At 43.5% G+C, this 24,056-nt stretch overlaps 1 protein-coding gene across 6 annotated transcripts in view; it reads right to left on the bottom strand.

The window, feature by feature from the left end:
- The window catches only part of MTMR1 (myotubularin related protein 1), an 88,564-nt gene that overhangs the window by 16,095 nt on the left and 48,413 nt on the right, over positions 1 to 24,056 (bottom strand). For all 6 annotated transcript variants that reach the window (XM_053917618.1, XM_053917621.1, XM_053917619.1 and 3 more), the window contains 3 exons: positions 14,574 to 14,759; positions 13,948 to 14,154; positions 9,127 to 9,219 (listed from right to left, as the gene is read on the bottom strand). In XM_053917618.1, the coding sequence (XP_053773593.1) occupies positions 9,127 to 9,219; positions 13,948 to 14,154; positions 14,574 to 14,759 (486 nt within the window). The remainder of the gene's footprint in view (positions 1 to 9,126; positions 9,220 to 13,947; positions 14,155 to 14,573; positions 14,760 to 24,056) is intronic.

The following is a 24,056-nucleotide window of genomic DNA, read 5'->3' as shown; positions in this document are numbered from 1 at the left end:
CAAGATTAAAGATAAGGAGAGAATCTTGAAAGCAGCAAGAGAAAATGAGACAGTTACCTACAAAGGAATTCCCATTATACTGTCAGCTGATTTCTCAAAAGAAACTTTAGAGGCAAGAAGGGACTGGAAAGAATTATTCAAAGTCATGAAAGGCAAGGACTTACATCCAAGATTACTCTATCCAACAAAGCTATCATTTAGAAAGAAGGGCAGATAAAGTGCTTCCCAGATAAGGTCAAGTTAAAAGAGTTCATCATCACCCAGCCTTTAGTATATGAAATGTTAAAGGGACTTGTCTAAGAAAAAGAAGATCAAAAATATGAACAGTAAAATGACAACAAACTCACAGCGATTAACAACTGAACCTAAAACAAAAACAAAAACAAACTAAGCAAACAACTAGAATAGGAACAGAATCACAGAAATGGAGATCGCATGGAGGGTTATCATAGGGGGAGTGGGAGGGAAACAGAGGGGGAAAAGGTACAGAGAATAAGTAGCATAAATGGTAGGTAGAAAATAGACAGGGGGAGGTTAAGAATAGTTTAGGAAATGTAGGTGCTAAAGAACTTATATGTATGACCGATGGACATGAACTAAAGGGGGGGAATGCGGGTAGGAGGGGGTGTGTAGGGCAGAGGGGAATAAAGGGGGGGAATGGAATTGTAATAGCATAATCAATAAAAGATATTTAAAAAAATTAAAAAATAAAAACTTTACCACAGAAACAACTCCATGAACATACATCCCCAAATGCTCACAAATATATAAGTAAATTGAACCTGGAAATACATAAAAGGGGTACTAATACATGACCAAGTGGGGTTGATTTCAAGAAGGAAAGGCAGGTTTAACATTTGAAAATCAATAATGTTACAAAAAAATCAATTTGTGAAATTCACCATATTAACAGAAGGAAGAAAACCACACAATCATCTCAACTGTCATGTGGTTTATTTGTTTGGTGTTTTGAAAACTAATTCTTAATGGGGTTTTGGAGAATTGTAACAAAGACTTTTCCATGGCCAGAAGGTTCTAGCCAGTAGCTGGCATTTAGTAGCCATGAGGAGACAATCTGGAAATGATAATCCTAGCAGCAGGCAGGTACTGGGGTCCCAGCTTGTGCCAGAATTCCAATACTAAAATATAGTAAAATATTCATTTTCTACTTAATGAAACAAAACCAATTGGAACAAAATGAAATAGAATTGCCCAGCACGTTTTTGTCAGTTTACTTTAAAGACCCTGTCCCCAATCAGAGTGATGTTTGCACACTATCATGACTAATCCTGTCATCTCTAGGGTGACAACCAGGGTCACTAATAGACAAATTTATTTTTTAGCTTAAATTTATTATTTTATTAAACCAGGGACAAGCTTCTCAATGAGAAACCATGGCCAATTCAGGACTGTTCGAACTCCAACTGAAATTATTTTCCTCACCAGGATATTACATTATCCAATTTAACCAATTCTGCTTAGCTATCTTGGATTAAGGTCAGCTTCTGTTTCCACCTTAAGGATTGTTCTCAGAAACACACAACTCTGATCTAAAAAGCCCCATTAGAATACCACTTCTTCAGAAACCTCTGGAAACTAGCTGCAGTGGTTGTTTCTTCTACCACTCTTGTTCTTAAATAGATGAACTAAATCAGCTAAATCTGGGTGACACGCTAACGATAGCTGTCAGAGCCCTTCAGATTTCCTCTTACAACTCCAGCAATGGCCTCACACTCCAAATGGCTTTTAAAAGGCCAAGCGTATTATGCCCACTGTCCCAGTATTTTTCTATGCATCTTAGTCATGCCTATTCATAAATTATTGCCACCTTAAAATTTATTAATCTGAAGCAAATACATAACATTTGCATGTATTGAAACTTTATTAAATCAATGATAAGAATGGAAAATTATTTTCAAACATTTAAAAATATGTTTTTTTTTTTTTGTTCTTTAGATTCCAACTGTAATTGAAAATTTTTTCAAAAGAAAAAATACGTGTTTATTAACAGAACAGCTAGGGTTTTATTGACATATTTTTGAAGTCTTCATTTCTAAGCCTGCATTCTGGATATGGGAGCTCGGTTGGGTGCATTCTAGCACCACTGCCTCTGAGCCTTATTCTGGTCTAATGGCCACCAGGTGAAGGTAGGCAGCACTCAGCCCAAGCCTGTCAGTACTCATGACAATGGAATACAAGGGCTCCATCTACTCAACTAACTGCTATTTACATTCAAAGCTCATTGTGACATTAAATTCAACTCAGACAACTTTTAATTAGGGTAAGTAGCAATAGGTAGAGTAATACAAATGAAAGATGAAATCTCTGTGATGCATAGTTTGTTTTGGCCTCTTCTGGAAACTATACCATTTACCTAAAAATATGGTCTCAAACACTCCACAGAAATGCATAATGAAATTCTGCACCTCTTGAGGGACAAAAATCTCAACAACTTATTAAACCTGTCCAAAAGGGTAGACTCCATTAAAGTATTACTATTGTAGAATGTCTTTGAGATTATTTTCTATAGTCCCTCAATTACTTTTCCCTTAGTTCCTTTTATATCAATTTGTGCACAGAGTAGCTCAATTTATTCTGAAATTTCTGACAACTTTACTGAGTTAGCTAACTTGATTTAGCAGTAGACAACCTAAAAATAAGTTAATCTTGTTATATTAACACATCTTTTCTAATAATCTACATCTCATTCATTGTGACTTAATTGATATGTAAACACTGATATTTGTGTTTCTGCATCTAATGCATTAACGATATCACTTAAAGATAATTATACACATTTCATGGACAGTCTTAGAGCTGTGAAAGGCATCTGAAATCTTCTAATCCAAAGCCCTTATCTTCTTTCTTAAAAACAAATAAACATTACAAAAATGATATAGATTAGACATGAAAATGGGTACTAATCAACATAAATGGCAGTCAGATTGAAGATGTTAAAAACATACTCACACAAGCACAAAATCAAGGGGGAGGGAGGTGGGACTGGCTGGGGTGGGGTGGAGGGAAGGGGAGAAAATGCAGACAATTGTAACTGAATAAAAATAAATAAATTAATTAAAAAAAAACATACTCACATTCACCTAGGCATTAGGGAGGAATAAAGTACTTTACACCCATAAAATGGTGCTTACCCCTTCAGAAGCATCAGAATTACTTTTTGTGTTCACACATTTTATGCAATTTTTGTGATGGATTGCATACTTTCTTGTATTAACCTGAATGTAACCATTATTTAATTTTTTTACTGACTTGGCACCAATATGAACAGCAGGAAGTTTATGGCACACAAAACAGACTTCTGGCTAGCCTTTTGAGTGTGTGTTTGCTGGTACCTCTCGCTCATACTAGAGTGCCTACCTCTGAGACCACCCCTCTTACCCCAACATCCTTCTAATTTGCTGCTTGCAGTCAGCTGTGATCTGGCACTTAGATGACTGTTGAGCCCAATTAGCTTGGGGCAGCTGGTCTAAAAGTAAGAGTGAGTTTTAAGGGAGGCCCAGGGACTCTGGAAATTTACTTTGGCTGCTCAGACCCCCCCCCCCCCCACAAAACACACTTTTTCCTTATTTCTGAAGGTATGTCTATGGTCTCTAGACCCTTGCTACTCCAAGTGTGATCCATGGACCAGAAGCATGACCTGGGTGCTTCTTAGAAATGTAGACTGTAGCTCTGTCCCAGACCCACGGATCAGAATCTATAGTTTTAATACCCCCAGGGGATTTCTGTGCTCCCATAAGTTTGAACTGCACTGGTCTAGGGAAGAATCCTCTGGAGAGCTTGTGAAACAGTGCTGGACGCCCTCCCCACCACACCAGCAGGCCTGAGGCAGGGTTGACAATTTGCATCTCTAGTTCCCAGGGGAGGAGACCGAGCCTACAGGCCCCTGGTCTGCATTTGGAGTCTAGACTACTGAGCCTCTAAGTCATGTGCACATCAGAACCACCTGGGAAAGGAACTTTTGAAGAACTACACACAACTAGACCACTCCCCAGGCCCACAGGAAGAAGGATCTCCAGGAACAGGCCCAAGCTTGTAAATCTTTTAAGTTTCCAGGAGCTGAGAGTGTGCACTCCAGGTGGATAGCTGGGACTCCTGGTCCTCCAGTGGCTCTTGGGGAGGAGTCCTAGCTGGGGCAGAGGGGGCACTGGCACTGTGGTGGCTTCCAGCCTTTTTCCTTCTCAACACTCCCCATCCCCCCATCAGTAACAGAACCTGGCAGTGAGGAAATGCGACTGGCATTTCAGAGTTTCCAGGATTGGGGAGGCAGATGTCCTCTGAAAGGGCCCCAGGCTGATCCTGATAAGGCAGCCAGGAGGATTAATCATGAGCTCCATGGCTGTTGGTGGAGTCATGCTAGTCACCAGCAATCTTTCCCACTGGTCTCCATCATATGATTGAAGCCACCAAGGCCAGAGCTCCAGACCAATAGGAAGCAGAGAGACCAGACATGGTTCCTATCCTCTCACTCCTTTCCCCATAACCCCATGCTCAACCAGGCTGAGCAGCAGGCATTTGGGCAAATTCTGTGCCATGCTCTTTCTGTGCCACTCTCTCTCACTGCCACACGCTCTCTGCCAAACTCTACAATTCTCTGCACCCCTCTGCCACGCCCATCTGCCCCCATCACTGCCTCTTTCTGCCATCCTCTCTCTGCCCCTCTTCTTCCTCTCTGCCCACTTTGTCTCTGCCCCTCTCCCTCTCCCTCCTGCCCCCTCCCTGTCTCCCCTCTTCTGCATTTCTCTGCCCCTTCTCTGCCCCCTCTGTCTTTGCCCTACTGTGCCTCACTCTCTCTCAGCCCTCTCTTTCTATGCAACTCTCTCTCTGCCCCACTTTCTCTATGCCTCTCTGCCTCATTCTCATTCTGCCCCATCTTTCCTAAACCCCTCTCTGAACCCCCCTCTCTTCCCCTCTCTGTAGCCCTTCCCTCTGCCCCCTTTCTCTGGCCCAATTCCCTCTCTGCACCTCTCTGGCCCCCTCAATCTCTCGCTGCCTCCTCTGCTTCTTTCTACACCCCCATATGACCACTCTCTGCCTTTCTGCCCCCCTCACTTCTTCTCTCTACCCATTTCTGACTCTCTGTCCATCTTACTCTGCCACCTCTTCTCTCTGTCCCCCCTTCACTCTCCCCTCCTCTCTCTAGCAACCTGCCACAGCCCTCTCTCTGGCAAACTGTGTCCCCTCTCTGCTCCCCTGACCCCACTTTCTGTGCCCCTACCACCTGGCACCCCTCTCTGCCCCCTGCCAGTACTCTTCCCTGCATCCTTCTCTCCGTACTCTGTCCTACCCCTCTCTATCTTCCCCGCTCTGCAACCTCTCCCTACTACTACTCTGTCTCTGTGCCCATCTGTCCCCCACCCCATCCTTGTCTCTCTCTGAATTCCCTCTGCCCTCACTTTCTGCAGTCCTCTGCCCTTCCTTTGATACCCCTCTCTGACCCTCTCTTATTCTTAACTCCTTCCCTCTCTTTCTCACTCTCTGCTCTTCTGCCCCTCTCTGCAAAAACTTCTGTCTCTCCTCTCTTTCTACCCCCCTTTTTCTCTCCCACCTCCCTCTCTGTCCCCTTCTTCCCCCTCTTCCCCCCTCTCTCGGCACCTCCCTCTTTCTGCTCCCCCTGTAATTCTCTCCTCTCACCCCTTCTCTCTGCCCCTACTACTCTCTTGGCTCTGCCTCTCCTCCCCTCTCTCTCTCTGACCTCCCTCTAACCCTTTCTTCCCTTTTTGCCCCCCTTTGCTACCCCTTCTCTCTCCTGCCTGCCTCTGCTCTTTCTCTGCTTTCCCTTTCTCAGCCACCCCTCACTCTGCCCCCAAAGTCTCTATCTGTCACCCACCCTCTCTCTTCACCACTCCCCTTCTCTGTCTGCCTTCCTCTTCTGCTCTCCTTTGCCCCATTCCTTCTCCATCTGCCATCCCCTTCTCTCTGCCCACCTCTCTCTCTGTGTCTCTCTCTGCACCCCCACCCATCTCTGCCGCTCTCTGCCACTTTCTTCTCTCTGCCTCCCTCTCCCTGCCACCCTCCCTCTCTCCACACCTGGCTTTCTCTTTTCTCTGCCCCCTTTCTCTCTCCATCTCTCTACCCCGCCTCTGCACATTTCTCTATGCTCCCTCTTCCTCTCTGCCCCTCCCTGTCTGCCTTTCTCCCTTTCTTTCTGCCTGTCTTTCTCTCTCTCTCTGCCTCTTGCTGCCCCTCTCAGTCTCTCATTTTCAGCCTTTCTGCAGCCCTCTGTCTCTCTGTCCTTGTCTCTCCCTGCCCCTCTTACTCTGCTTCTCTCTGCCCCTCCTCTCTCTGTCCCACCTTTACTCTCTGCCCTCCTATCTTCAGAAACCTGCCTTCCCTCTCTCTCCTCCAAACTGAACCCCCCATTCTGCTCTTTCCCTCTGCCCTTCCCTCTCTCCCTCTGGCCCCCACCTCTCTCCCTCTCTGGCATTCTTGTTTCTCCCTCTGTCCCCCTCACTCTGCCCTCACCTGTATCCCTCTCCCTCATTCTGTCTCCCTGTACCCTCTTCTCCCTTCACCTCATCTCTGCCCCTCTACCCTCGCACTTCCCCTCCGACTCTGTCTCTCCCCCTCCACTTTTTTCTCTTCTCCTCCATCTCCCCACTCAACCTCTCTGCCTTTCCTCCTCTCTCTCTGCTACCCCCTGTTCCACCATCTGTGCCCTCAACTCCCTCTCTGTTTCTCCCCTTTTCTGTGTGCCTCTACCTCTCTGCTTCTCCCCCTTTTGCTTCCCCCATCTCTACTTCCCTTTGACCTCCCCTCTTTCTGCCTCTCCTCACTCTCTCTCTGCCCTCAGTCTCACTTTCTCTCTCTCTCCCTCCATCTTTCTGTCCTCTCTCTGCCTCACCCCCTCTACCTCTACTCCCTCTCTGCCTAGCCCCCCTCTGCCTCTCACCCCTCTCTCCAGAGGCCTTAGTGTTCTCTCTGATCTCTCTTTCTCTGCCCCTCCCCTCTCTGCATCTACTCCCCATCTCTTGCCCCCTCTCTGCCTCTCTGCCCTCTGTGCCCCCTCTCCCCATTCCTCTCCCCTTCTTCTCTCTACATTTCCCCCTTTCTTTCTGTCCCTCCCCCCTCTCTTCCTCTTTACCTCTTTTTCTGTCTTTTCGTACCTACTGTGCTTCTGTCCCCTCTCTGCTTCCCTCTATTGCTGCCCCTCCTTCGCCTCTCTGCATCTGTCTCTGTCCTACTCTTTCTCTAACACTGCCCCCTCACTCTCTTTGCCTTTCTCTCTCTCTGCCTGTCTCCCTGCCCCTACATCTGCTTCCCTCTCTGCCCCACCTCTCTGCTTCCTTCTTTATCTCCCCCTCTCTCTGCTTCCCTTTCTCTATCTATACCTCTCTGCTCCTATCTGCCCCTTATCTTTGTCCCTCTGCCAACTTTCTCTGCCCACTCTCTACCGTCCTCTCTTGTGATGCCCTCTCTCTGCCCCACTCTTGTGTTCCCCATCTCTCCCACCCTCCTCTCTTTCCTGCCCTCCTCTCATATTCCTACACTCCTCTCAGGCCCCTCTTTCCTACTCCCCTCTGTCACTTCTGCGCCTTTCTCTGCTCCCTCTCAGGTTGTACCTGTGCCCCCCCCTCTGCCTAACTTTGCCCCCATGCCTTTCTCTGCCCCTCTCTCCTACCAGTCAGCCTTCTTCTGCCCTTTTCTCTGCACCCTCATCTGCCTCCTCTGTCTCTGCCTCTGTCCCCTCTGCCTTTCTCTGCCCCTCTCTACCCCTTCTGTGCCTCTTTGCCTCCTTGCCCCCTCCTCTGCCCCTTCTGTCTTCCTCTGTCCCCTCCTCTCTCTGCCCCTTTCTTTCCCTGCTCCTCTCCACCTCTCTGCACATCTCTCTGACACCCCTCTCTGTGCTGCCCTCTACCTTTCTTCCCCCTCTCTGCCTCTCTCTGCTACTCTCTGCCTCTTCTTCGACCCTCTCCTTTTACTTCACCCTCTCTCTATCACTCTGCCTCCTCTTTCTCCCTGTCTCTCTCTGCTCCTCTATCTCTCCCTGTCCGTCTCTCTGCTCCTGTTTCTCTCTCCCCCTTTCTCTTTACGCCCCTCTGACTCTCTGCCCCCACCTCTGCCACTCTGACCCCTTTCTCTTTCTGTTCCCCCACCCCCTTTTCTCACTGCCCCTCTGCCACACACACTGTCTCTCTCTCTGCCATTCTCTCTCTGTCACTCCCTGTGTCTCTGTCTTTCTCTCTCTGTCTGGCTCTGGTTCTGTCTCTGTCTCTCTCTGATTCCAGGTCCATTTCCATGGCATGATCTCCTATCATGAGGGTAAATCCCCAAACTCCGGTTTGGATGTTGGACATGAGGAGAAAAACAGTACATGCATCATGGTCTACTTTGAACTATAGCCCTCCAGGCCCAACTGGCTTAGGGAAGGGTGGTCCATGCATGGCCTTCTTGCTTACCAGGGCCCTGTGTAATGGGATTTGGGAACTGAGCAACAGGAGATGACAAAAATACTCCGCAGCTTCCTATCCGCCATTGATTGGTTCTTGGATAGCTATTTCCCCAGTGACCTTGAGGTTAGAGGAGCTGTGGCCTGGGGCAGGGTGTGGAGACTCCTGGATTCCTGGTCAAATCCCCTTTTCATAACATGCAAATCACATAGAATAATGTTTTCAAGGTTAATCTACATTATAGAATGTGTCAAAATTTCCTTTGTTTTTATGACTGAACAATATTCCATTGTATGTATTGACCACATTTGTTTATCCATTTATCTGTTGATGGACACTTGGCCTTCAATCCCATCTCCATTTACACTTCTGGCCCAGCAGGAGACTGGGGGCCAGACAGTCCCCTGCCCTGACAGAAAGGGAGCAAGAGAGGCAGAATGGCTGAGTAGGGCCTTGGTGTGCAAAGCTGGGGAACAGGATAACTGACAAAAACCACTTTCACGAGAAAAGTAACTTTTGATGAGAAGTTGTTTGTTTCTAATTTTCTGCTTATATTTCTCAATGGAATAGAATAAAAATGAATTAAGTAATAGAAGGAGTCATAATTTACACATATACACATATCTTCATTCTGAATGAACATGAAAATTTATTCTTCAACTTTAAGATATATTTGATTCAGACTATATAAGTCGGAAATATATTTGAAATCTCTCACCTGTCTTGTCATTTGCCAAACACAATCAATAAACTGAAGAAATATTGGTGACCGGTCAGCATCTGCATGGTTGTCATTGCCATGGCCCACTCTCTGAACAGAAACAACAGGTTAAATGTTTTAATGTACACCGTGGTCCTCTCAAAAGTCACTTTAAACTGCCTGGTAACAAGAATCATATCTCACTCATATGTCCTAAGGCCTAACAGAATTCCTGACATTATAATAGGCACTCAAAAATATTCACTGTATGATATGTAGCAGATTCTTAAAATTTTAAACATACACTTTTATACGGAACATAGGAAAGTTGTTCAGAGAGTAGATCTGGAGAATTCTCATCACAAGGAGAAAGTTTTGCTTTTCTTTTTATTGTATCTATATGAGACAATGGATGTTAACAAAATCAATTGGTAAATCAAACCATCATGCTGTATACCTTAAGTTTATACAGTGATATATATGTCAATGATTGCCTAATAAAACTGGAAAAACAAATAAATTTTTTTGAAAAAAAATTCACTGGATTGAACTGACTTTCATTACTCTTAGGAAACAAAATTTCTGTGTACTATATTTTAATTTTTTGTACTATATTTTTAAATGTTGATTGTTTTATGTTTCTTTCATATTGCTGGGATCAAGTGTTATAAGGAAACAGACAGCATTTTTCAGTGCAAATGATGGGGTCAATCCCAGCCATCACACCAAGTGCACAGTGTCGCCATGAGACTACCAATTAGCAGCTCATAAAGCACACTATGACTGCAATTTTCTCCATAAGAAAAAAAGAACAGTTTCTTCCATTGTTCAGAAATATCAGGAAGTATGAGAATCAAAATAATGATTAATAATATACAAATTTTAAGCAATTTTACATGATTCGGAAACCCCCAAATCTCAGTCTTGAAATGGTGATGGGTAGAGTCCTTGCCTTAGGTGTACAATGTTGTATCTTTTTCCAGGTTAGAGATATAGTTGATAGCTAGAATTGTACTTCAGACCTTTTGATATTTTAGATGATTTTTACAGATGTATACTAAAAGTAAAAAGTAATTTTAAACATATAAACAGGACTGATAAAAACATTGAAAACATGTGAAAACAGCTCAAAAAGTGAGCATTGTAAGAGAAGCTTCTAACAACCTGATGATTCAAATAAACTAAGCAAACAGGAGAAAAAAAAAACACATTGTAAAGATACAACACAATCACCACACATTAAGAGTGAGAAATACTGGGTCTATGACACTGACACCAGGAAAGTCATAAAAACAAGGAAAGGACCGAGTCAATGTCAATACCTCAATGTAACACTGTATTGCCTTATTTTTAAAAAATTTTAATTGTGATGAAATATACATAACATAAAATTGACCAACTTAACCATTTTAAGCACACAGTTCAGTGGCATTAAGTACACTCACAATGTTGTGCAGTCATCACCACATCAATCTCCAGAACTTTTTCATCTTCTTAAACTGAAACTCTGTCCCCATTGAACAACAGCTCCCTATTCTCCCTCTCCCAGCCCCTGTCAACCACCATTCTACTTTCTATGAATTTTAAAATTCTAAGGACCTCACATAAGTAGAATCACACACTATTTATCCTTTTGTGACTGGCTTATTACAATTAGCATAATGTCCGTAAGGTTCATCCATGTTGTAGCAAGTGTCAAAATTTTCTTTCTTTTTATGACTGAACAATATTCCATTATATGTACAGATGGCATATTTGTACATACAATGTACAATTCACTTATCCATATTTGTTTATACATTTATCTGTTGATGAACACTTGGGTTGCTCCCATATTTGGACTATTGTGAATACTGCTGCTATGAACATGGCTATTCAAATATCTGTTTGAGTTTCTGCTTTCACTTCCTTTGAATATATACCCAAAAGGAGAATTGTTGGATATGGTAATTCAATTTTTAGTTTTTTGAAGAACTGTAAACTGTTTTCCATAGAGGCTACATGCATTGCCTTATTTCTGTGCTTCCCCTTTATAAAATAATTCATAGAACCTGCTCTTCAATACTTAAGGCACCTAGGCAGCAGTGTTACACTGACAGCTCACAATTTAGGATTCATTCTTTCTTTTAATAGACATTCACTGAACTCCTACAGTGTGCATGTAACACATCTTGCCTGGCCCTTGGGATTTCAGGCATTTTCATGGTGTCCAGGAGAAGTCAGGCCTTTGGCTAGAGACCCGGGTATGAAGACAAATGAGACATAGTACCTGTGCTTTATGAATAATTAATTTATGTTCTAGTCATGGGAAAAAGACCTATAAATAACAAGGGCAGTACAGTGTTTCAGGGGGTATGGTGGGGCCACAAAGGAGTAAGTGGCCATCTTAAGATGGGGTGGAGGAGGGAATGAGGAGGGAAAGTCACAGAAGTCAGTCATGGAGGAGGTCTCATTTGAGATAAACCTTGAAGGAGAGGAAGATGACTATTTCCTGGCTGGCCAGGGGGATATTATATCAGAAGCAGTGGGGGCACCAGGAGTGCCACTATTAGCTGCATACAGAAGAGGCTCAGAGAATGAAGCAAAGGAAGGGAGGCAAAATGTGGCTGAAAAGGAGGACTAGGGCCAGATCACCAAGTGCCTCAAATGGTGTGCTGAGGAGTTTGCCCACAATCCCATATGCCACAGGAAGGCTCTGAGGGATTCACGCTGGGGAGTGGCACCATAAGATCTGCTTCTCAGAAAGCTCCATCTGGCTACAGTAATGATGATGGATTGGAAGGGTATACGCAACAGAGAGGCTAGTTAAGAGACTGCATAATAGTTGCAAGGAAAGTGGCCAGGCCTGAATTAAGGGGGCATCAGTGGTAATGGCAAGACTAAATATTTGAAATTAATGTATTTAAAGTCATGGATCTAGCTGAGATCACTAAGGGATTAAGCGCACAAAAGAGAAATGATCCAAGGACCGAACCCTGGGAAACCCCAAAATTAAGAGGTTGGGGACAGAGGTAGCATCAGAACATAGGAGGAAATTCAAGTTTATAGAGATCTAGAAACCAAGTGAAGAAAGTGTGGCTGTCATTGATGACTATGACAAGAGCAGTTTTGAGGAATGGGTATTGTGAGGAGGAAGTCTGCCTAAAGTGGTTTAAAGAGGAACCCAAAGGAGCAAAATTGATAGTTTGTGTGGACAACAGCTTTCGCTAAGGGAAGACGCAACAAAGGAGTTTTTGATGTTTACAATAGTAACAGGAGCTAAAACTTACCCATATAACATGGGCCAGGCACTGTCCTAAACACCTAATACATATAAACTCATTTCCACCCCATAGCACTCCTGTCAGAGAAGGGTAACCAAGGCGCAGAGAGTGAAGGCCTGTATCTAAGCATCTGACAACAGCTCCTGAAGGGATGTTGTGGAACTTCCCTTCCCTCTCCTCCCTGAAAGTGCAGGCACAGCAGATGCACTCATAACCCTCAAGGCTAAAGACATTTAAGTCCTCAAACTGCCCATCCTTGTGCTTTCCACAAGTGAATCTGAATGGGATTTTGGGAGTATTCTGATTCAACGCAAGTTTCAGAGAGAATTCCCAACAGTTCAACAGCCTGAAAGACCAAGAATTAGCTGCCATTTGGACTAGAAAAAACCCCAAACAAACAAACAACAAACAAACAAAAATAGTCCCAGAATGCCCTTCCAGATGATCCAGCAATCCCACTCTCAGATATATGCCCAAAAGTAAAAGCAGGCTGTTATGGGCTGAGTTGTGTACCCCCTCCAATTTTGTATGTTAAAGTCCTAACCTAGTATATAACCTTAGATACTAATCCAAGAATGTGACTGTATTTGGAGACAGAGTCTTTAAAGAGATGATTTAAAGGGGTGATTAAGTTAAATAAGGTCATTAGAGTGGACCCTAATCCAGTCTGACTAGTGTCCTTATAAGAAGAAGAAATTTGGACAGATACATACAGAGACAAGACCATGTAAAGACACGGCAAGAAGGCCAACATCTACAAGCTAAGGTGAGAGGCCTCAGGAGAAACCCACTCTGTTACATTCTTGATCTTGGACTTCTAGCCTTCAGAACTATAAGAGAAATTTCTGTTGTTTAAGCTATCCAGTCTATGATACTTTGTATGGCAAAAACTTTTACACCAATGTTCACATCACAGCAGTGTTATTCACAATAGCCAACAATCTAAGTATCTATCAACAGATGAATAAACAAAATGTAGTCTATATATACAATGGACTAAGTACTATTCAGCCATGAAAATGAATTAAATTGATGTATGCTATAACATCAATGAAACTTGAAAACATTATGCTTAATGAAACAAGCCAGCCACAGAAAAACAAATTTTGTATAATTCCACTTATACCAGGTATCTAGAATAAGCAATTCATAGAGACAGAAAGCAGATTAGTGGTTGTCAAGAGCTGGGGGAGGAAGGAATGGGAGTGACTCCTTAGTGTGTACAAGGTTTCCTTTCAAGGTGATGGAAATGTTTTAGAACTAGATACAGGTGGTGATTGTATAATATTGTGAATGTACTAAATGCCACCACACTGTATACTTCAAGTGGTTAATTCTACATTATATGAATTTTACCTCAACTTTTATTTTTAAAAGTCATACCTATACTAACAAAAGAATGCCCCTCCAGGAACATACAATGCTGAGGTACATAGTATTATATTATGGCAATTCAGGTCTAATACAGAGCAGAAAGCCTGTGTACATGTACACATGTGTATGTGTGCATGTTCTGTGATATACACATGCATATGCTAGAGCAAAATAGTCAAAGCGAGAACCTGTTTCAACTTACCAGTGCAAACCTATGTCCAAAACTTATCCACTCCTTTTCTATGAGAATCTCGAATCCTTTAATGGTACGGTAATAACTGTCCAGCATCAGCATAGCCAGAGATGTCAGCTGGGCTGTTCGATCCCAACCATCACTGCAATGCACCACCACTGAGGTTTTCCCAGATTCTATTTTATCAGCAATTCGCACTGCCCCAGCAAGAAGCATCTTCAGAAAAGAAAGTACATTAGGCCAAGCAACATTTAATCTCTATTGTAGCAAAAATAATTCTGAGGAAGAATGTTGGCAGTTCAGGTCAATAAACCAAACAAGAATGCAGTCAATTGAAAATCACTACAAAACATTAGCACCATTGGGGGTGGGTTCTTATACTAAGAAAAATGACAGCAGTAAATAAGGTCCTTTATTAAAATGGCCAAAAAGTATTCAATACTTTAAAAACCCAATGTAAGGCAAGCAGTATCCCTTTTAATTCTATCACAAAATCCCATGGAAACCAAGAAAGCCCAAGTACACAGCAAAGATGTGCTTATTTGCAATGTTGAAAAGCCACTTGGATACAAATTTATGGCACCAACACAGAGAAATCTTATTCAGAAAGCATGTAAAGGACTGGTCCTCTTTACCCTTATGTACTCCAGCCAATGTGTCCCATCCACGTTGGATAGCCACCGTGTCTCATCAATTGAAGGGTATACGATCTCTTTTAATTTACGTAGTGACTCTCTCATCACATGAATGTTATGGATCTCTAAGAACACAAGTTCCGCATTCGGGTAAGCACTTTCACTTTCGTATCCTCCACCCTTTGCCTATGAAAGACAAGAGAGAGTCATCACTTCATCTGAGTTAACTTTTCTGTTCTCTCCGGTATTACCAAATAGAGAACATTTAAAGATGCAACAAACATCTGTTCATTATAAACCTCCTACATCTTTTATATGAGTTTCCTGTGGCCACTAGAACAAAAGCACCACAAACTGAGTGGCTTCTCTCACAGTGCTGGAGGTGGGAAGTCCAAAATCAAGATATTGGGAGGACCGTGATCCCTCAGAACTCTCTTGGGGAGGATCCTTCTTTGCCTTTTCCAAATGCTGGTGGTCCCAGCTGTTCCTAATTTATAGACACATTACTCCAATTTCTGGCTCATCATCACATGGCCTTTTCCTTTTGTCTGTGTCTCTTCTCTTCTTATATGGACACCAGTCAGATTGGATGAAGGCACACCCTAATCCAATATAACCTCATCATAACTTGATTACATTTGCAAAGACCCTATTTCGAAAATAAGGCCACATTCACAGATACCAGGGGTTAGGACTTCAACATATTTTTTCATTTTTTTTAAAGTTTTAATTAATTTATTTTTAGGGACAGGGGAATGGAAGGAGAAAGAGAGGGAGAGAAACATCGATCAGTTGCCTCTCTCACACCTCCAACGGGGGACCTGGCCCACAACCGAGGCATCTTCCCTGATGAAGAATTGAATGTCTGACCCTTTGGTTCGCAGGCTAGCACTCAATCCACTGAACCACACCGGCCAGGATCAACATATTTTTTAAATGGAAATCCATAACAATCCTCCATCACCCATGGTCAGTTTTCAAAGCATTAAGGAAAGGATCTTACTCAACGCAAGTCAGGTTTAAACAGTTCTGTTACTGCCATCTGAATGAATATGAAAACTTGTACTACCACAAAATTTTTTTTCTTTTTAAAAATGTACTTTGTTTACATTGAAAAATAGTATATAAAAACACCAGAATCAAGAGAATTATTGATATGGAAATTAAAAGCAAATGAGACCCCTCCCTCCCTCCCTCCCTCCTTTCTTTCTTTAACATATATTTTATTGCTTATGCTGTTACAGTTGTGCCATTTTTTCTCCCCTTTATTTCCCTCTGCCCTGCACACCCCTCCCACCAGCATGCCCCCCCTTAGTTCATGTCCATGGGTTGTACATTCAAGTTATTCAGCTTCTCCATTTCCTAAACTATTCTTAACCTACCCCTGTCTATTTTCTAACTACCATTTATGCTACTTATTCCCTGTACCTTTCCCCCCATTCTTCCTCTACCTCCTCCCTGCTGATAACCCTCCATGTGATCTCTACTTCTGTGATTCTGTTCCTCTGCTAGTTGTTTGCTTAGTTTGTGTTTCTGTTTTTTAGGTTCAGTTGTTGATAGTTGCGAGTTTGTTGTCATTTTACTGTTCATAGTTTTGATCTTCTATTTCTTAGATAAGTCCCTTTAACATTTCATATAATAAGGGCTTGCTGATGATGAACTCCTTTACCTTGACCTTATTTTGGAAGCACTTTATTGTGCCCTTCCATTCTAAGTGATAGCTTTGCTGGATAGAGTAATCTTGGATGGAGGTCCTTGCCTTTCAGGACTTTGAATACTTCTTTCCAGCCTCTTCTTGACTGCAAGGTCTCTTTGGAGAAATCAGCTGAGAGTCTAATGGGAACTCCTTTGTAAGTAACTGTCTCCTTTTCTCTTGGTGCTTTTAAAATTCTCTCCTTACCCTTAATCTTAGGTAATGTAATTATGATGTGCTTTGGTGTGTGCTTCCTTGGGTCCCACTGCTTTGGGACTCTCCAAACTTCCTGGAAGTCTATTTCCTTTGCCAGACTGGGGAAGTTCGCCTTCATTATTTTTTCAAATACATTTTCAATTTATTGCTCTTCCTCTTCTCCATCTGATACTCCTATGATTCAGATGTTGGAACATTTAAAGTTGTCCTGGAGGTTCCTAAGCTTGTCTTCATTTTTCTGAATTTTTGTTTCTTCATTCTGTTTTGGTTGAATGTTTATTTCTTCCTTCTGCTCCATATCGTTGAGTCTCAGTTTCCTCCCCTTCACTGTCGGTTCCCTGTTCATTTTCCTTTATTTCACTTTGCATAGCCTTCACTTTTTCCTCTATTCTGCAACCATACTCAATGATTTCTATGAGCATCCTGATTACGAGTGTTTTGAACTCTGCACCTGATAGGTTGGCTATCTCTTTAGCACTTAGTTCTATTTTTGGAGCTTTGATCTGTTCTTACATTTGGGCCATATTTCTTTTGTCTTGGTGCACCTGTTATGTTGTAAGGGGCAGAGGCTTAGGTGTTCACTAGGGAAGGGGAATCCACATTGCTATGTTGTGGCACTATATGTGGGGGAAGAGTCAGAGAGGGAACAATGGCACTCACTAGGCTCTTGGCCAACTTTCAGTCACTTCCCTGGCTACCCACAAGCAAATTGGGCACTTCTGGTGATGATTCCTTGGGTGGGTGGGTTTGTGTACATTCTAGGACCCTGTGATTCTCTCCAATGAACTCTCCTGTGAGGCTGGGAGTTTCTCCTGCTGCCACAACCCTCACAGGTTTTTACAGCCAAAGGTTTTAAGGCTTTATTTCCCCACACTGGAATGCTGGTTTGTGCAGTCTGTCTCACTCCCCAGTTGTTCCTCCTGATTTATCCACACACGAATGTGGAACTACATGGTGTGCCAGCTGTCACCTTACCCACCCTGGCCCACTAGCCGCCGCCTCACCCTACTGGTGCTCCAGCCACCACCTTGCCGTGCGTCCTCTCTGCCCCAGCTGCCCATCTCCACCCCTCCTACCAGTCTGAATGAATGTCTTTTTTTAACTCTTTGGTTGTCCAACTTGGTTGTCAAACTGTCAAATACAGTTTGATTTTCTGGCAGTTGTGGTGTTTTTTTGTTTTTAAATTTGTTGTTGTCCTTCTTTTGGTTGTGCGAGGAGGCAAAATGTATCTACTTATGCCTCTATCTTGACTGGACGTCTACTACCAGAAAATTTCTGTACAAGAAAACAGTTTGTAAATCCCTAACGCTGAGATTTATTTAAGCAATTTTAATAAACTAAAATGTGAATGTAATTGAAAAAGGGGGATGTAATTCAGCCCTTGATTATCTCATAACAAAATCTGATCTACCTTTTATTTTGTAGAGATCAACAATCAAAACACATATCTGTACTGAAAATGTAGAAAAACTGAAATGTTAATACATAGCTGGTAAGAATTAAAATTGTGCAGTCTGTGGAAGAAAAATTGGTGGTTCCTCAAAAAGTTGAATATGGAATCACTGTATGACATAGCAATTGCAGTCACACAGAATTGAACAAAAACTTGTATATGAATGATCACATCAGTACTATTCACAATAGCCAAAAGGTGGATACAACCCAAAAGTCCATTAATGGATGAATGGATAAAGAAATTGTGGTCTAACTATATAATGGAATATTTTTCAGATATACAAAAGAATTAAGTACTGTTTCATGCTACAACATGTATGAACCTTGAAAATATTACATTCTATGTTAAAGATGCCAAGGATGAAAGACCATATATTGTATGATCCCACTTATATGCAATATCCAGAACAAGGAAATCTATATAGAAATTAAATTAGTGGTTGCCAGGGGCTGGGGCAGGGGGAAGAATAGGCAGTGACTGCCAGGGTTTCCATTTGGGGCTATGAAAGCACTCAGGAATTAGAATTGTTGCATCATATTGTGAATACACTGGAAGTCACTGAATTGTAAAACTTTGGAATGGTTAAAATGGCAAGTTTTGTGTTATGTGAATTTTATATCAATAAAAACAATAAATACATCTGTCAACCCAAAGATCACACTCATCATTTAGTCTCCAACCATTACCAAGTGGGTACTAATGCTTGGTCCTGAGCAAAATACTGGAGTAATAACTATGAACAATTGTAGACCATTGTCTTCAAGGCCCTCAAAATCTAGCGTGGTAAGTGGGAGAGGAGAGGTGTGCATCCAGAACAGGGGGCAAGTCCTTTGCTGTAGCAGAGCACAAGCCTGCCAGGGTGGGTAGAAGAGACGTCTACACTGAAAGGGGAAGACAAGTAAGGAAAGCTTTACTGTGGGGAAGAAGGTCAAAATCACTCAAGGTAGAGGGGCCATTGTGTCTAGATTACCAGAGATGGGCGAGGATATGACCTCCCAAGAGGCAGGTAAGAAGTTCAGCAGAGAACAGCAGGGCAGTGGTGAGAAAGGGAGAGAGGAGGCCTAGGTGGCGAGGTCCAAGATGAGACCTGCACTGTAGAATAATAACTGGCTACATGGGGCAGAAGGGACTGGAGGAGGGTGGGATCTTGTGAAGGTGGACCAGCTCAGAGACAGGCAGTCATTTGTTTGAAGGAATCATTGATGGAGGCAGCAGGAAAGTGACATGTACCTGATTTGAGATATTTAAGAGGCAGGCACTGGTGGCTGATTGGGGCAATGCAAGTGGGTAGCACAGGAAGTGACAGTGATGATTCTGGACTGGGTGGCCTGAGAGATGGTGGTTATCATTTACTGGGATATAGACTATTGGAGAAGAGTGTCTGGCTTTGAGCATAGTGAGCACAAAATGCCTATGAGAAGTTCAACTGGAGAGATCTGCAGGCCATGGGATACACAGGTCTGGAGCTCAGAAGAGAGGTTTGAGCTGTGCATATCAATATGAAGTCACAGGCATGTGGATGATATTGGAGGACAGAGGTCAGGCACATGGTGCTCAAGGACAATGTTTAATGTGAAGAGAGAAGTAAAGGCCAGGAACCTGAAGAAGGACAACACCCAAGGAATAAAAAGCAAGACACTAAGGGGAGCAGTCAGAGATTCAAAAAAAAAATAAATAAAAAAGAAGGGAAAACAGTGTTTTGAAAAGGAGAAATTACTTAACTATGTCAAAAGCTCATGAGAGTAAGGAAAAGAACTAAAAAATACACAATGGATTTTGTGACAAGAAAATACTTGGTGACTACCAAGAACAGCCTGGGATGGAGCTAGTTTCATGTGGCTTATGGGGCAAGTGAGTGACAGTGAGCAGTGAGGAGTATCAAGGAGATAGCTCCTCCAAGAAGAGTGTAAGGGGCAGGAAAAGGTGCTAGCTGGAAGGGGACAGTAAAAATAATTCCAGGGAGGGCTTATTTGTATAGATGGAAATGACTTCATGGGAAGGAGTCAGTGGAGGATAAAGGTCAAGAATCCCAGAGAAGGAAAAGGGATGATTGAGCAGGTGGGGAGGTTGGGGGCTGAAGGCAGGATACAAAGAGGCCACACCTTTAAAAGTCACAGGAGGCAAGAGGCTGCCATGGATAGCAATACAAGCTAGTTTTCAGGTATGGTGGCAGGAGCAGAGGGAGTTCCTGTCTGAGGACTGGTTTGCTTTCTGTATGAGAAGGAAGATCAGCTGTTGAGGATGAAGAGGGTAGAACAGGGTCAAATATTAAAAAAGAGTCATTAAGAGGCTGAAACAGTTCCTGGGAGACTAGGGTGTAGTTAGGGGGAAGAATTTTCCCACCAGTGCTCAGGGCCCAGTCTGGAAAGTATGAAACTGGAGTGGCTCCAAGCTGCACCTTGTTAGCCTCTTATCTTCCTGGAACGCTCAGCAGCCCAGGTTGTGCACATGAGAAATGCAGGCAGGCAGAAGTAAACTGAGCAATGGAGGAGACAGTCTAAAGAGGCCTGGCTGGGCAGGATAAAGTGGATATGGGCAGGGCAGGTGGAGAGAAGAGGAGGGGAGAAGAAAGGAGAGAGGCCTGAGGGCCCATGCACTGAGGACAAGCTGTGGAGTGGCCTTTGAGCACTGGCACAAGAGGCTGGGGTCTGAGAGGTCAGTGTGCATGAGAATTCAGAAGGAAAGCAGCTCTGTGGAAGGCAAGAGGCTGCGTGTGGGTGAAAGCTCAGTCACCTGGATGTAGGAGCAGCTGCTGAATATCCAATTTAAGTCTGCAAGTGGCAATATAACAGGAAAAAAAACAGAATTGTGCATATTTAGATACCAGCTTATATGTACTCCAAGTTATTCTACAGAATTATGAGACACTAACTTCATTAAAACACTTTTTTAAAAATTGTATTTTATTGGTTTTGCTATTACAGTCGTCCTGATTTTTCCCCCTTTGCCCCCCTCCACCCAGCACCCTCACTCCCTCAGGCAATCGCCCCACCATTGTTCATGTCCATGGGTCATGCATATAAGTTCCTTGGCTACTCCATTTCCTATACTGTACTTTACATCCTCAGGGCTGTTCTGTAACTACCTGTTTGTACTTCTTAATCCCTCAACTCTTCACACATTCCCTCCCCTCCATCTGGCAACTTTCCAGTAACTAACTTCTTTTCTCTTGCTTGTAAGAGTCTCTCTTTATCTTTAAGCTTTGACCTTTTAGTAATGATGTATCTTAGAACACGCCTCTTTGCATCCATCCTAATTGGGACTCTATGCTTCCTGGCCTTGCGGGTCTATTTCCTTTAGGAAATCAGGGAACTTTTATTTCATTATTTTTTCAGGTTGAATTCCAATTTCCTGCTCTTTGTTTTCTCCTTCTGGCACCCCTATGATGCAAATGTTGGGCTTCTCGAAGTTGTCCCAGAGGCTTTTTATACTATCATCACTTTCTTTTTTCTTCTTCTTGTTCTGCGTGGCTGTTTTTTGGTTCCTTATGTTCCAAATCATTGATTTGATTCTCAGCTTCATCCATTCTACTACTGTTTCTGTGTAAATTGTTCTTTATTTCAATTAGTGTATCCTTCGTTTCTGACTAGGTCTTTTTTATGCTGCTGAGGTCCTCACTAAGTTCCTTGAACATCCTTATAAACAATGTTTTGAACCCTGCCTGCATCTGATAGATTGCTTACCCCCATTTCCTTTAGCTGCTTTTCTGGAGTTTTTATCTGTTCTTTCATTTGGGCCATGTTTCCTCATTTTGGTAGCCTCCCTGTGTTTGGCTCTATGTATCAGGTAGAGCTGCTTTGACTCCATTACTTGGTAGTGAGGCCTAATGTAATAGGTGCCCTGTAGGGTCCAATGGCACAGCCTCTCCTATCACCCAAGCTGGGTACTCAAGGTGCGCCCATCTTATGGGCTGAGTACACTCTCTTCTTGTAGTTGAGTCTTGATTGCTGTTGGCAGATCAATGGGAAGGATTTACCCAGGCCAGTTAGCTGTAAGGACTGGCTGTGACCACTTACCACCAACCTCTGCCTTCCGTGAAGGATCAGCTGTGGAGGGGCAGGGTGGTGATGTTCTGACATGGTCTGTAGCTGTCCACTGGGTGCACTGGCCCTGGGGTTTCCCAGGTGGTGCAGGCCAAGGTCAGCACCCATCTGTGTTTTGCCTGGGGCACCCTATCTGAGCTGTAAAGCAATCTAAGATGTATGTTAATTGTGCTGGGCTTGGAAATTCCCAAGTGAAGCCAAGCTGTGATCTAATCTGGCTGGCACTAGGGCTCACTGAAGCCAGCTGCTGCTTGTTTGATAGGATTTGGGAGCCAAGACCAGCCATTCTTATGGAAAAGCAGCTTTTGTGGGTCTGTAAGTTGGGTGGAGTGAACTTTTGTGGATCTTCAGGGCAGGGCAAACAGTATTAGCCAGGTTGATGGAGTCTCAGATATGACACCAGCCTATAGGCTCTGTGGGGGGACGGCTCAGCAAACGGACAATGACCTCTGCTCTCCCCAATGTCAGGCACTTCAGTCTCTCCCTGTATGCAACTGGTGCCCTTCAAGCTGCCACCCCGGTGCTGGAGCTCAAAGGGTGTGAGTCTGAGTAGGTGAGTCTTTGTGTGGGTTCCCCAAGAGGAACTGCTTAATGCTCCAGCAGCCTCCTCCACCAACTAAATCCCCGCTCATTTTCGCAGCCAGAAGTTGTGGGGACTTATCTTTCTGTCACTGGAACCCTGGGCTGGGGGGCCTGGTGTGGAGCTGGGGCTACTCACTCCCAGCCAAGATATCCCTCCCAAATTTTTATCCACGTGGGTTTGGTACCCAGCCTGTTTTGTGTCCTCTGCCCTCCTGCCAGTCTCGATGGATGTGGTTTCTTCAATTCCGCAGTTGTCAGACTTCCATTCAACTCGATTTCTGATGGTTCTGAGTGATGGTTCTTCTATATTTTAGTTGTAATTTTGATGTGGTTATGTGAAGAGGCGAACCATGTCTGCCTGTGCTGCCATCTTGACCAGAAGTTGCCTAACACACTTTTTGAACATCAACTATGGACAAAGCAGTTTAGAGCCCAGTCCTGAGTCCATGGCATAATTATAATTTTCATAAAAAATAAACCTAAGCACCCACTGAAAACACTGCTGACTAAGGTAGGAATGGCACTGTGCAGTGGTCAAAGGCACAGGCCTAGCTGACAGGGAGAGTGGGTTTTTAACCCCAGCTCTACCACCCAAATGCCACCTCAGCTTTCTCACCTATAAAAACTTCAAAGGGCCACTGTGGGGATTAACTGGTAAGTGAGTCAATAAAATAAAATAAATTATCTTAATTAAACCTAGTCCATGCAAAGCTTGGGGCTTGCCCACCAACCCCAAAGATGCTTGAGAACTGGTATGTTATCACCTAAAGCATCTACCATGTCTGAAGCTATGACCAAAATGGAGGAATGGACCCCCCCACCCTTCCCTGAGGGAGCTCTAAGTGTTGGAAGAGGGTCTAGGAGGGATTATTCTGGGCCTCATGCTTAGCCCAGGAAAAGCCCACACTAAGACTTGGTTTTAACCAGGAGAATGTATTTGAAGGGAATTTGTTGCCTGGAAACTGATTAATAAATACAAATGAAACAAATGACAATCAGAAAATGGGATTTTAAAAGAAAAAGAGTACGAGTACCTACTGCAAGCCAGGATGCAAACAGAAGACACCTGAAGGTCCTGAGATCGAAGAAGGGGAAGGATAGTGAGAAGTGGCCCCACCTATACCCCACAAGAACAGGGAGAGGGTTTCAGAGAGTTCTGTAAGACAAGAACTTGGTGGCCAGACCTTTCTCTATGGGGGCAAGCAGAGTTCTGGAGAGAAGCTAGTGACATTGGGGCACTATTACTGAATAGACCCCAGGTCTGCAATAATAAGCTGATAGCAGTGGAGATAGGACCATCCCCAACCGTCTTGGGAAAAAGAAACCTGAATAACAGCAGCCAGCTGAAGGATGGGCTCAGATTTCCTCAATTTTAAACCAACTGTTCAGTGCTTGTTGAAGGCCTGCCACACACTCCACCCATCAGCATGTCAATCCTCAGCAGCAGGGAGGGCTCCCAGGTGAGAAAATTGAAGCCTCAGGGGTTCTGGTCA

Source organism: Desmodus rotundus, chromosome X (assembly GCF_022682495.2).
Source record: "Desmodus rotundus isolate HL8 chromosome X, HLdesRot8A.1, whole genome shotgun sequence".
Lineage (NCBI taxonomy): Eukaryota > Metazoa > Chordata > Mammalia > Chiroptera > Phyllostomidae > Desmodus > Desmodus rotundus.
Note: the sequence above shows the minus strand (reverse complement) of the source record. Positions and strands in the feature narration are given on the sequence as shown.